This window comes from Exophiala bonariae (genome assembly GCF_035927105.1).
Source record: "Exophiala bonariae strain CCFEE 5792 chromosome Unknown scaffold_30, whole genome shotgun sequence".
Lineage (NCBI taxonomy): Eukaryota > Fungi > Ascomycota > Eurotiomycetes > Chaetothyriales > Herpotrichiellaceae > Exophiala > Exophiala bonariae.
The window spans coordinates 1-12,517 of NW_027042505.1; the positions used below are offsets into that span (position 1 = coordinate 1).

Below are 12,517 nucleotides of genomic sequence, written 5' to 3' on the forward strand. Positions count from 1 at the left end.
TGGTCGAATCTATTGAGCTGGTTGTTGAGTCCATTGAGCTGGTCGTGGTCGAATCTATTGAGCTGGTTGTTGAGTCCATTGAGCTGGTCGTGGTCGAATCTATTGAGCTGGTTGTTGAGTCGACCGAACTCGTAGTGGTCGATTCTATTGAGCTAGCAGTCGTAGAGTCCACTGAGCTAGTAGAACTGGATTCCGTTGTTGGAAAACTCGTGCTGAAAGGATCTACTGAATTTGTGGAAGAAGTGGTAGAGGCGTCCGTAGAAGTGGTCAAATCAGAAGTAGTAGTGGAAAGACCAGAGGAGGTAGTCAATGAATCAGCTGAAGAGGTAGAGGACTCAGCGAATGTGGTAGAAGAATCGGATAATGTGGTAGAAGTGTCCATAGATGTTGTAGAGACATCGAAAGGTGTGGTGGTAAATTCGGAAGTTGTGGTTGATGAGTCTGTGGAAGTAGTTGAGACGTAGATAGGTGTCGTCGTAAGAGTCGTAGAGGATTCGCTTGTGGTCGAGGAGACATAGAGTAGCGTAGTTGTCGATGTTGATGTTGTTTGAGAAACTGGATCTAGAGACGCTGTGGACGATGCACTATCAGTGGATGTTGTAGTATCCAAGCTTGTAGTGGTATCAGTGCTTGTCGTTAACGAATTTGTAGATGTCGTCTCGGAGCTCGTTGTTGTATCCGAGCTCGTCGTGATATCAGTGCTCGTTGTCGTCTCGGAGCTCGTTGTCGTCTCGGAGCTCGTTGTCGTCTCGGAGCTCGTTGTCGTCTCGGAGCTCGTTGTCGTCTCGGAACTAGTTGTGGTATCCGTACTAGTCGTGATATCAGTGCTCGTCGTCGTTAACGAAACGGTGGACGTCGTGGTATCGGAACTACTAGTAGTTTGAGATGTTGCATCGGAACTTGTTGTGCTTTGAGTTGTGGCATCACTGGTTGTTATATCACTAGTTGTAGTTTGTGATACTGGGCCTAGAGTTATTGTCGCGGTCGAAGAGGTCGGGAGGGATGTCGTAGAGGATAGTTCCGCTGTAGTTGTCGTTAGGGTGGATGTTGTAGAGCTGGAGCTGTCTATTGTAGATGTCGAGCTATCCGTAGATGTAGTCGGAAGAGTGGAATCCGAAGATGAGCTTGTGACCGCATTTGTTGAGGTAGATTGGAGGGGTGTCGTGGTGGATGCCGTGGCGGGTGAGGTGGTCGTGGAAGTAGATACACTGCCTGAAGTTGACGTAGAGCTCAGCGTCGTTGATAGCGTAGACGTAAGATCAGATGAAACAGATGATGAGGAAGTGGCAACGGATGTCGTTGCGGTCACCGGAAGAATGCTCAAGGAATTGCTTGAGGTAGTACTTGACGAAAGCGTCGAGCTGATGCCCAATGCTGACGAGCTCGAAGACGTGGTTTGAGAAATGGGACCCTGGCTTGATGTCGCGGTCGAGCTTGCGCTCGATGATACACCTGTGCTCGACGATACGCTTAAAGGCGCAGTCCCCGTTGAGATCGATGTTGAGATGCTTCTAGATGAAGAAACAGTAGTGGATGCAATAATGGGGCCATTAGTCGCACTAGCTGAGGATGTCGTGGTCGAGATAATGGCACTGATACTGCTCGACGAAATCCTTGAACTTGTGATGGTAGATGCAATGATTGGACCCCCTGTAGCACTACCTGAAGAAGTTGTTGTAGTAAGACTAGTGCTGCTTGATAAGCTTCTCGAGGTAGCGCTGGTGGATGCAATGATCGGGCCAAGAGTAGCACTAGCTGTTGACGAAGATGAGGATATAGAGACAACACTATTACTAGTGATTGTGGAGGCCCTTGATGTTGTAGTGGACGCATCAATTGGCGCCAAAGTAGCGCTCGCTGTAGTTGTAGCTCTGGAGGAGGTACTGGTGGACGCAATAATCGGGCCAAGAGTAGCACTAGCTGTTGATGAGGATGAGACTATAGAGACAACACTACCACTAGTGATCGCGGAGGTCCTTAGTGTTGTAGTGGACGCATCAATTGGCGCTAAAGTAGCGCTCGCCGTAGTTGAAGTTCCGGAGGAGGTACTGGTGGACGCGATGATCGGGCCATTGGTCTGGCTGTATGAACTTATCGAGATAGAAGTAGTGGAGAGGTTGGAAGAGCTTGTTGATCCGAGTATTGGGGAAAGGTTTCCTCTCCCATCTGACGTCGTAGTGGTCACGGAGCTAAGAATGACTGTTGAAGTCTGCGTGGCAGCGGTTGAAGTAGGAATGAAATTGCTGCCGGAGCTACTTACAGAAGTGGTTCTGCTAATTGGGATTATAGAAAGACTGCTGCTTTCTATAGAAATAGTAGTAGCGGAAATTGGAGCATTTGAAGAGGTCGAGCTTGTAGAGGGCCAGTAATTGGTGTTGGAAGGTCCAGAGGAGGTGTACCCTGGCCATGGTAGCCCTTGAAATGGGGGCACAATGGTCGTCTCAGTAGCAGGTACTGTCTCACAAGGTAGATTGTAGGTCAATGTTGTCGTCAGTGTTACCGTAATGTCGAAGATGGTGGGCCCTCGGCATGATCTGGTCACATGAAACCAGCAGGGTATGGCAGCAGCTGTCTCTATGGATGGAGGCAAGGTTGAAGTCTTTAGCAAAGGCTCCCCTTCTTCAAAGACGGTAATCGTGATCGTTCTTGCAGGAAGCGTAATGGTCTGCGGCGCAGCTCGCCGAGGAAATCTCCAGGTATAAATACCCGCTGTAGAGACAACCTGTTGAGTACTGACCGTGACCGTGAGAGCGCTCGTTATTGCTGGTGCAGGTTGGGCAATCCAAGTTTCCATATACTGAACACATTCTGGTGCTGCATCTGAAGATCGACATTTTCTCACGGCCATCTTCTGAATCTGTTTACCATCGGCGTGTGGCAAGCATTCTTTACAGAGGCCGCCTCCATTGTAACCCGGAATAGCTAGGGGCCCGATGCGATCATATGGAGCATACTTCTGAATTGCGACTGTCTGGTAGAAGTACTTGACCGAAGGTTTGTGATGATGCTTGCCTCTTCCTCGTTGCTTCTTGGTTATTGTGCTTGTACTTGTGAGAGTCTGGGTCTCATCTACGCACAGAACCATCTGATCAACACTAGTTACCATGGTTGTTGAAAGCAAGTCTCCGTCGAATGCACATGGAATCTCCGTTGAAACCCAGGGATAGCTGTGAAAACGAAGCGAAGTTTTGCAGCCACCACGAAAACATGCTGTTGTAGGAACACATGTTGAGACGACCTGGTATTGAGATGTGATGGTGATAGGAGGCAATGTCCTTGTAGCGACAGGGCAGGGAAGAAAAGTGGTCAGCGGCTCTGCTATCGCAAGCACCAACAGGTAAAGCGAAATCAAAAGTATAGCCATTTTGAGTGTTTCTCTCAAACAGAGGAGACAATACTCGTAGTCACCGCGTTGAACAAGAGTTTCTGCAAGAACATTCTCTCCCTTCGATTGTGCAAGTATTAGAGGAATTCAAGGAGGCTAAGGAGGCCGTCATCAAAGAGCAACACCAAAGCGTATGGAACGAAACAGCTGAATATGAGTGCAGGCTTTCAAAAAGAAGCATTGCTCATCAGTTGCCCGGTCAAGATCTCTGACTTGGCGGGTGGCTGTTTCCCAGAGTTAAAAAAGGTCGACGTGCAGCTCGAGGCAATGGGGGATTGCAGTTGTCAAGACGCCAGATCCTGGGAGGACATCATCCATGAGACTTCTTGCTAGCGCCTAGCATTGGAACATATACATTAATCAGGCCCTGTTATAACCATCCGTCTGGCAGCAAAACATTGTGGGTCAAGCGAGAATACCAGCACAGAACTCGACGGGGCAGGTGAAGCTCTCCTGGTATACACGATGTAAGATATTCCATTGGTTGGCATCGGTAAGAAGTGGATTGATGCCTCACTCATAATTTAGAACACACACGTCGGCAATTTGCTCGAACGGTCCTCTCCTTGAGTGTTTCGAACGAAGCAGGGCTCTCACCTTGCTATCAAAGTGCTCGGAGGCTTGTTGATGTGGGCCGTAGTGTGGACTATGGTATAGCGGAAAGCCAGGTCACCTACTCAGAGACACGAGCTTGGTCACAAATCCGAGAAAATTGAAGGCTTGGTAGACAAAGACACACTTTCAGATGGGCTGTCATGCACTTTGACAGTGGCCATAACGTCACTCTGCTCGGCAATGAAGTCTGTAGGACAACCTGTAGCAGGAGTAGAAGTGAAGTTTTGAGTCTGATGGTCTCCTTGAACACAATAGAGCCTGCCATCTATAGTCGCAAGCAGCGTGGAGCCGCTCCCCTTGTCACAATAACAACTTCAAGCTGGTAGCCGACATCACCGCCTAGCAAGCCATATACCCGAAAGACCGCTCCCGAGTGAGTGTGTGAGTTGTAACGGGCACCAGCCAGAACAGTCGTTGGGATGGGTGGGGTCTTGAATATAGTTGAAGATCGGTACAGAGGGGAAGTGGAGAAGATTCAAGCTGTCGAGAGTCCGTCACGCTGAGATCGGACAGCTGTCTGTTTTTAGGGAGGAAGATCTTGGGGCGGGAAGTGCACACCAATTCGGTGCGCTGGAGGACGCTTAGAATCCTGCGAGCTCTAATACCAAGGTCTGTGTGTATGACTGGCAGACGAGTTGTGATTGCTTGGTCTATGCCCCTGATTTAGAAGTGAGTGTGGGTATCATGCTGTCGCTGCGATCGACAGTGTTTGAATTAGACTCTCGGCCTGTGGGAATCGTGGAAGATCGTTGAAAGTCTACTGAGCTTTTTTCAATGTCTTTCGTGAATTATACTCACCTATTCCTGACTTCTCTCCCGTGCTCAACGGCTGGATGGAGGAGTTTCTTGTTTCGCCAACAGCACCTGGGCGATCTCAGCCTACGCTGTGGATGGAGATCAAAAATAATATTAACGGTCAGACGATCATTCTTATCCGTACGCATTGAAGATTGGATCCCATTCCGTCTTGAGGGGATGCAGGGTCCTCGACCATGAAGCGTACTAGATATGTTTCTTACACTCCCTGTTTGAGCAAGACTGTGTGCTAGACAGTCCCATCACGGCAGGCGTCTGTGACGCGAGGTAGGATTCAGAATGTATCATCAGCTACCCGGTGAGATCTTGACCAACAATAGAACAGTGGCGGGGTTGGAAAATACAGGACTTCTTGGCTTTGTAGGAGCCCAGGCAAGGATCAGAAATCTGAACACGAAGCAGAAAACACGAGCTCCTTGCTAGAGACCACCTCTAGTTACCAAGTCTCAGGCGGTGAAGAGTCTGGTGGCTAACCGAGAGATTTAGTATGGAGCTAGTGATTAAGGCTGGCAGTATGAATGCCAAGCATACTTTCCCGCATAAAGTAGTCGTGGCGAGAGAATACTGCGGGCAGGGCAGCACTCGTATTTGGTTACCCCACCCCTACAATACAAGTATACCAACAATAGCAACATGCATCTTGAAAATTATAAGGTCCTGTCATATCGTTCATACGCCGCATAAGTTGCGTTGTCAACCATGGACGAGTTTGCTCAGTCGCGCGGCGACGACGACTTGTTCGATGATGAGATCGTTCCCGTAGAAGGGCCGTCCTCATCAGAGAAACTCGCGACACAATCACAGCATGTCTCGATGGACCCTGCGCTCTCGGCTCCTCCTCAAGAAGTGAATGATTCCATACCACCTGCACCCTCCACTCGGGAAGATTCACACCAGGTTTCGAGGACGAGACCGCGGGGAAGAGGTGCTAACGCCGCCGTTAGAGGCAGTACACCGAAAAGGGGAGGAGGAGGAGGTGGTGGTGGTGGCGGCCTCACAGAGTCGAGATGGGCTTCGAAACCAACCGCACCCTCTCAACCCACATTGACGCCAAAAGAGACCATACCTAAACCACGTATCAAAGCTCAACCTGCAGATGACGAACAACCAGTGGCTACAGAGGAAGTCGACGACGATACCGCAACCCCAATAACGACCGCCCCGGCAAATGCTGTTCCTCGCACACCTGCCGTCCGAGGCGATCGCACTGCGACCGGCGGTGTCCGCAAGCCAAAACTGACCGAGGAAGAACTTTCCGCGAAACTAGCCGAAGCAAAGGAGCGCTCCCAAAACCGGGCGGCAGCCCATGCTCGAGCACAGGCGGACGCCGCAAGTTTTGAGGAACGAGAACGAGTCGCAGAGCAAAAGCGAGCCAAAGACCGAGTGGAGAGGAAAGTTATGGATAATGAACGGGAAAAGAATCGACAGAGGAAAATGGCTGTTATGGGCGGCCGTGAGTGGGATGCGGGCAAGAATGAAGAGGACTTCAAAGCCAGCGCTAATGGGAGAGGCGGTCGGAGACTATATCAGCCCGGACTGACACCACAGCAGCAATATGCGCAGGACGATGACGACTTGAAGCAGTACGAGTGGCACGAGGATCGAGGAAGAGGGCGGGCCGGAAGAGGACGAGGAGGTCGTGGCGGAAGAGGGCGTGGCCGTGGTGGAAGGGGTGCATTCAACAATGACGATGGTGCTGCGTCGTATAATCAGCAACAACCCACCTGGTCGGCTGATGCGGACTTTCCGGCCCTTCCTGGATCAGATTCGACCTCGAAGAAACAGTCCCGCAATGACACCAGTTCCTCGAAGCCGTCGCCGAAGAGATGGAACTCGGCAGATCTCCAAACAGACTCTGGAGGCGGCAGTTGGGCCGAGCAGGTCGAGTCGAGCGAGGCTGCAAAATAAGAAGAAAAACCACGTCCCAAAATTCCTATAATGCTCCGATGTGTATGATGAATAATGAGGCTGTACATATGGGTTGAGTCCTGTGTTGGATGAATCACGGTGGTACGTTGTGAGCACGTGCCGGGCAAAATGTTTTGGTATTGAGCATTACGAGCATAGAGCCATCGCTGTTGGACGTCCATGAACACAGCGTGCATAGCGAGTCCCTGAGGATCCGGAATAAGCGAGAATCCGAAATAAAATACAGCATTGTTTCCGCCCTTCCCAAACTCCTTCGCTATGCAGGGTATCATTCACTTTTTTGATGCCGATTCTCGTGTCACCATCTTCCCCGGCCTCTCCCTCTATACCCACCCCCTCCCCTATAGCCTCCTCTCCCGCCATATCCTCCTCCACCTCCACGCCCACCCCAACCGCCATCTCCATACCCGCCATCATCGTACCCTCTAGGTCCAGCAGGACTGTCGTCAGATCTCATAGGAGGTGCCCGACCTTTCAACTCCTTCTGCAATCCTTCATAGGTCCTCCGCATCTGTGCATACCCAAGATGCATCTTGCCGTAGAAATGATCCGCCAATCGTCTGTCGTTATCCAGCCTCGACAGATATGCTCCACAGACATCACACACTTGGAGTTTCTGATGGCCAGACGGACCACTGGTATCAGACAACGACTTCAGATCCCGCTCCGCCTGCTCTTTGGCCATCTTGGCCGTACGCACTTTGTAAAACTCGGTGCATGCCAGGTTCACAGAGCCAGTCTCTGCGAGGCAATTAACCTCCAACAAGCCTGTGTTGACCGTCTTGGTCAGATCTGATATAGTCTTAAGCAGGTTGTTCGTCTGTCTGATCTCGTCGGGTGTTTTTTCCAATCGTCGCTGTGCCTGGTCGATACGCCGATTGCAGTCATCGATATATTTCTGCAGATCACGCATGTAGTCGTAGTCGAAGCCATATTTGGCCTTCTCGGCTGGTGTGAGGTTGTCGTATTCGATTTTGAGGATTTCAGGGTGTGCCTTGGGACAGGCGCCCAAATCTTGTTTGGTGTTGGTGAAGAGATCGTGTGGACAAGTTCCGACCAGATACGAACGACACACAGTAGGCGATGTGAGGGTCAAGTTGGCGTTTCTGGAGCTGGACCCGCCCATGTATTGATCTCCCATCAGCTGCTCAAGCAGCTTGCGCTGTTCGGCGGCCATGATGGCGGTGGTCTCGAGCCAAGTATATTTAGTTACGGGAGACGGAGGTAGTTGATATCTATGCGACGCCGAGTAAGTGATGGTCGATTCAGGTCCGCAGGCTCCTTGTCGACTGTGATTGAAGACACGAGAATCCCGCAAATCCTCTTGATCAATAGGCGGGTGCCCACCGCGGCTAAAGAATAGTCTTTGCTTTGCCGCGCTTGTATTGGCGCTTGGCGCTTAAAATAAACCCAAGTGTCGTCTTCAACTTCGAGTCTAAGTCAAGTATCGACGCCAGAGCAGGGTCCCCCTCAGGTATATCATGCTGGTTCCTTTTGAGAAATGACACCGGCATGTACCGGTCTCTTCAATCTTTGGTCTGCGCCATCTTGGTCATAAGTGTGGCTGCAAGCGACTATTTTGAACAACTCGCACTCACTCCCTTACCCCTCGGTTCCATCCTCGCCTCCTTCGACTTCCGCAGCAATGAAACACTAGAAGCGTATGAAGCACAGAACTTCAGGTACTTCCCTCGCTCCCTCGGCCAAGCGCTGAGACATGCAGATACCGAAGAATTGCATTTGAGGTTCACCACGGGGCGGTGGGATCCTGAAACATGGGGCGCAAGGCCCTGGGATGGAACAAAAGAGGGAGGTACAGGTGTTGAGTTGTGGGCATGGATCAATGCTCCTTCTGAAGGGGAGGCTTTCGAGAAATGGACAACGTTGACCCAATCACTCTCTGGCTTGTTCTGTGCCTCTCTCAACTTTGTGGACTCGACAAGAACAACGAAACCAGCCTTGACATTTAAATCATCGGCGGTTCATGAAGGCCATACCGAGAACTCCCATCTTCTGCACGGTGTACTTCCAGGAGAAGTAGTATGCACGGAGAATCTCACACCCTTTCTCAAACTGCTTCCTTGTAAGGGCAAGGCGGGTATTTCTAGCCTGCTGGATGGACATAAGGTGTTCGATGCATCTTGGCAGAGTATGTCTATTGATGTCAGTCCACAATGTGCTGGAAGTTCAAGTGCTTGTCGAATGGCAATCAGTCAAACAATCGACGTGGTACTTGATATCGAGCGGTCCAGGCGTCCTAGAGACAATCCAATCCCCCGTCCTGGACCTTCTGAACAGTTGATCTGTGATGAGACCAAACCATACCATTCTCATGATACATGCTATCCTCAAGATCTTACTGGTGAAATGGGGTGGTCACTAAAAGATTTGTTCGGTCGAACGATGGCAGGACAATGTCCGCTCGCCAGTGATGAACACTCACATCCAAAATCGGTTTGTGTCAACATTCCGCATGAACGCATGGCTTTGGCCAGGCCGAGTGGTCGAGAGATCAGATCGCCATCCGGATCTCCAGAGTCCAGATGCTACCAGGTAAAATCTGACGAGGAATTTGATCTCGAACTTCCTCAGCAAACACTAAATTCACAACAAGACTTGGGCCACGAATTACTACGAGCCGAAAGAACAATCACCGGCCACGGTGCCGCACAAGGGAGCATGCGAACGATCTTCACGAACCCATCATTCACCAACCCTGTTACTTTTGTGTATTTCGAAAGTCTACCATGGTTCATGCGACCATATATTCACACACTAAAGGCACAACCAACAGGGTCCGGATTTCCCAAGGATTGGCAGATCATCACTGACATGTACTACCGACCAGCTATCGATCGACGTCGGGGTACACAACTCGAACTGGTCATTTCGGTTCCTCCATCTAGCACCGTCATGCTCACCTACGACTTTGAAAAGGCTATCCTGAGGTACACGGAATATCCACCTGACGCCAACAGAGGTTTCAACGTTGCACCGGCAGTGATAAGACTCCTCCAAGAGGAGAATTCGGCCATGTCAACTGAGGCCGTGTACATCCGAACGACGAGCCTGTTGTTACCGCTACCAACCCCGGATTTCAGCATGCCCTACAATGTGATCATTCTCACCAGCACAGTGATGGCTCTAGCATTCGGGAGCATATACAACCTCCTCATTAGACGCCTGGTGGGCGTGGATGAAGCAGGCGCTGGTCGCATTCGCGCCTTGACCAAGAAAATTTCAGGCCTGTTTATAAAAGTCAAAGATCGATTAAAAGGAAAGGGCCAAAAAGTAGAATAACTGCATGATCGCCAATTGCGATGTTTGCCAAAATGTTCATATTTGTCAGCGCTTCAGACCCTGGTTCGAATGTTCGTGATCTCGTATGCTCAAACCATCTCGTACTCGGTGATATATGTCAAGCTGTCAATGGATCGAATGAATGGCCGACGAGCTCACGCCCATGAAATGCGAAGAGGTGGTGACCCTAGACTCCGCTTTTGTGCTGAGGCCACCCGCCGTCAGAGAATCCTACAGTTCGAATCTTCTGATAGTGTCTAATTGGACCATCTTAGAGTAACCTCGCAGCATAACTCGGCAGCATAGCGGCATGGAGATGACCGCGATGATCCCAAGTGTAAGTAGGTAGGTATCGAAAGTCGTGTACAGATCCTCATACTTTTGATCTTTCGATACTACGTATGGCATACTATCCTGATACTATCCTAACAGTATTTGAACTTCACCCATCTCAAAGTCCTGTCCACCAAACTTCGCATATCTAACAACCACAACCTCCCGCATCAAGCACTAACACAGCTCTCCACAACCTCTTTCTCTTACGACCTTCACCGAACATTAGTCTCTCGTACTTCAAAAATTAAACTCTCTACTCATTTTGCAGTGTAAATTCCCCACGAAGGAAAGCCATAACATCGTACTGGAGTACTGAAGAACGAGACAATGGCGCCCCCAAAAATTGCCATCAAGCCCGCCACACTCCTCTCTTCCACAACGCATCAAGTGCCCGGGAAGCTCCTCGTTACAGAACTATTCTTTTCTGTGCCGCTGGACCACGCGAATCCAGATACTTCCGAGACACTCCGGATCTTCTGTCGCTGTACCGAGAAGTTCGAAAATCCGGTCGGTGGCAGATCTGCGAAGCCCAAGGATGCTGAGCAGCAGTTGCCTTTTCTTGTGTATATCCAGGGTGGGCCTGGGTTCGGCAGTCCTCCACCGCAGGACTTTCCAGTGACGAAGGAGGTCTTGGATCGGGGATATAAGGTACGTACTGATCTTCACGGATTTGGTTTTCTTTTCTGGAATTGGGTTGGCGAAGGTGTTTTCGATTGAAGCGTATTGGTTGAGCATTATCTACGACGCTCGAGAGAGTCAATGGCGGACCATGGAGCAGCTTCCGAAGTCTCTGGTGGCTAACCTGTAGCATGTTGTTATGGTCTCATAGTTCATCAGTTTCGACCATCGTGGCATGGGTCTTTCCACCACGGCGACAGCAGCGACAGTTACAGCCAAGGGCTCTCCGCAAAAACAACTCGACTATCTACAGTACTTCCGCGCGGACAGCGCAGTGCGTGACCTTGAAGCGATCCGTCTATGTCTGACCGCCGACTACCCGGAGGATAAAAGAAAATGGTCTATCATGGGTCAGTCTTACGGCGGCTACGCGAGTGTCACCTACCTGAGCCTCTACCCGGAAGGACTCAAGGAATCATTCATATTCGGCGGACTCCCCCCACTTAAGCAGAAAATGCCCGATGATGCTATCCGCAGCCTTTTCCGGAGAGTCGCTGGAAGAAATGAAAAGTATTATGAGAAGTATGCCGAGGACAAGCTCCGCGTGAGGAGGTTGGTTCAATTCATTGAGGAGAAGAAGCCAGTCCTACCGTCTGGTATACCCCTGACTGTAAGCCGTTTCCTGCAGCTGGGTATCATGTTTGGCTTTCATGGAGGATTCGACACCGTTCATAATGCAGTACTGCGTGCGAACAATGATCTGGACATGTTTGGATTTCTGACACGGCCGACTTTGAGTGCACTGGAGGGATTTCCGAATTTCGACGACCATGTACTGTATGCCTTGGTGCATGGTCCGTTGTATGCTCAAGGGACAAAATCAAACTGGGTTTTTGATCGCGTCATCAGTGAGCATGAGTTCAGCAGCGATTTTGCCCATCGACTGGAGAAATCTGAAGATCGCGACGGAGCCAAGCAGTATTTCACAGGAGAGATGGTATTCAAATCTGTCTTTGATGACCATATTGAGCTGCACAACCTCCGGGATGCGGCTGAGTTACTCGAGCAGAAGACGGACTGGCCATCCTTGTATAACGTCGATCAGTTGTCCAAGAACAATGTGCCCGTCTATGCTGCGGTCTTTGTTGATGATATGTACGTTGATTTCGGCTTCTCATCTGACACAGCCAAAACCATCCAGGGCTGCAAAACTTTCGTCACGAACGTCATGTACCATGATGCTGTGAGGTCCAAGACTGCTGAGGTGCTCAAAGGCGTGTTTGATTTAAGAGATGACACGATAGATTGATCTGATCATTGGTGGCAGACAGTGGCATTGTGTACCGAAGACAAGGACAACCTGCGACTGGTGTGCTTTGGCATAGATATTGCTCTTATGATGAGGCATGGTTTGATGGAAAAATTCGCAAGGAGCGTACAAAGCCTTAGAGATCATTCCCTTTCTTTAGACAGAAGAATCCACCATCAAGAAACTCCCCTCAAGACCATGTAAGCTAG

The 12,517-nt window shown here is 50.1% G+C and overlaps 4 protein-coding genes across 4 annotated transcripts; 3 read left to right on the forward strand and 1 right to left on the reverse strand.

Moving 5' to 3' along the window:
* Positions 1 to 5,515: 5,515 nt before the first annotated feature.
* LTR84_008162 (uncharacterized protein) lies at positions 5,516 to 6,724 on the forward strand (the record flags this gene model as incomplete). Its single annotated transcript, XM_064851711.1, has 1 exon — positions 5,516 to 6,724. One exon carries the CDS (start codon positions 5,516 to 5,518, stop codon positions 6,722 to 6,724), a length of 1,209 nt encoding a protein of 402 aa, XP_064701952.1.
* A 319-nt stretch (positions 6,725 to 7,043) lies between these two features.
* Positions 7,044 to 7,922, reverse strand: LTR84_008163 (uncharacterized protein; the record flags this gene model as incomplete). The annotated part of the gene is made up of 1 exon (XM_064851712.1): positions 7,044 to 7,922. One exon carries the CDS (start codon positions 7,920 to 7,922, stop codon positions 7,044 to 7,046), a length of 879 nt encoding a protein of 292 aa, XP_064701953.1.
* Positions 7,923 to 8,257: 335 nt separating this feature from the next.
* On the forward strand, positions 8,258 to 10,045 carry LTR84_008164 (uncharacterized protein; the record flags this gene model as incomplete). The annotated part of the gene is made up of 1 exon (XM_064851713.1): positions 8,258 to 10,045. The coding sequence occupies one exon, from the start codon at positions 8,258 to 8,260 to the stop codon at positions 10,043 to 10,045; it is 1,788 nt and encodes a 595-aa protein (XP_064701954.1).
* A 663-nt stretch (positions 10,046 to 10,708) lies between these two features.
* Positions 10,709 to 12,308, forward strand: LTR84_008165 (uncharacterized protein; the record flags this gene model as incomplete). The annotated part of the gene is made up of 2 exons (XM_064851714.1): positions 10,709 to 11,029; positions 11,211 to 12,308. 2 exons carry the CDS (start codon positions 10,709 to 10,711, stop codon positions 12,306 to 12,308), a joined length of 1,419 nt encoding a protein of 472 aa, XP_064701955.1.
* Between the last annotated feature and the right edge of the window lie 209 nt (positions 12,309 to 12,517).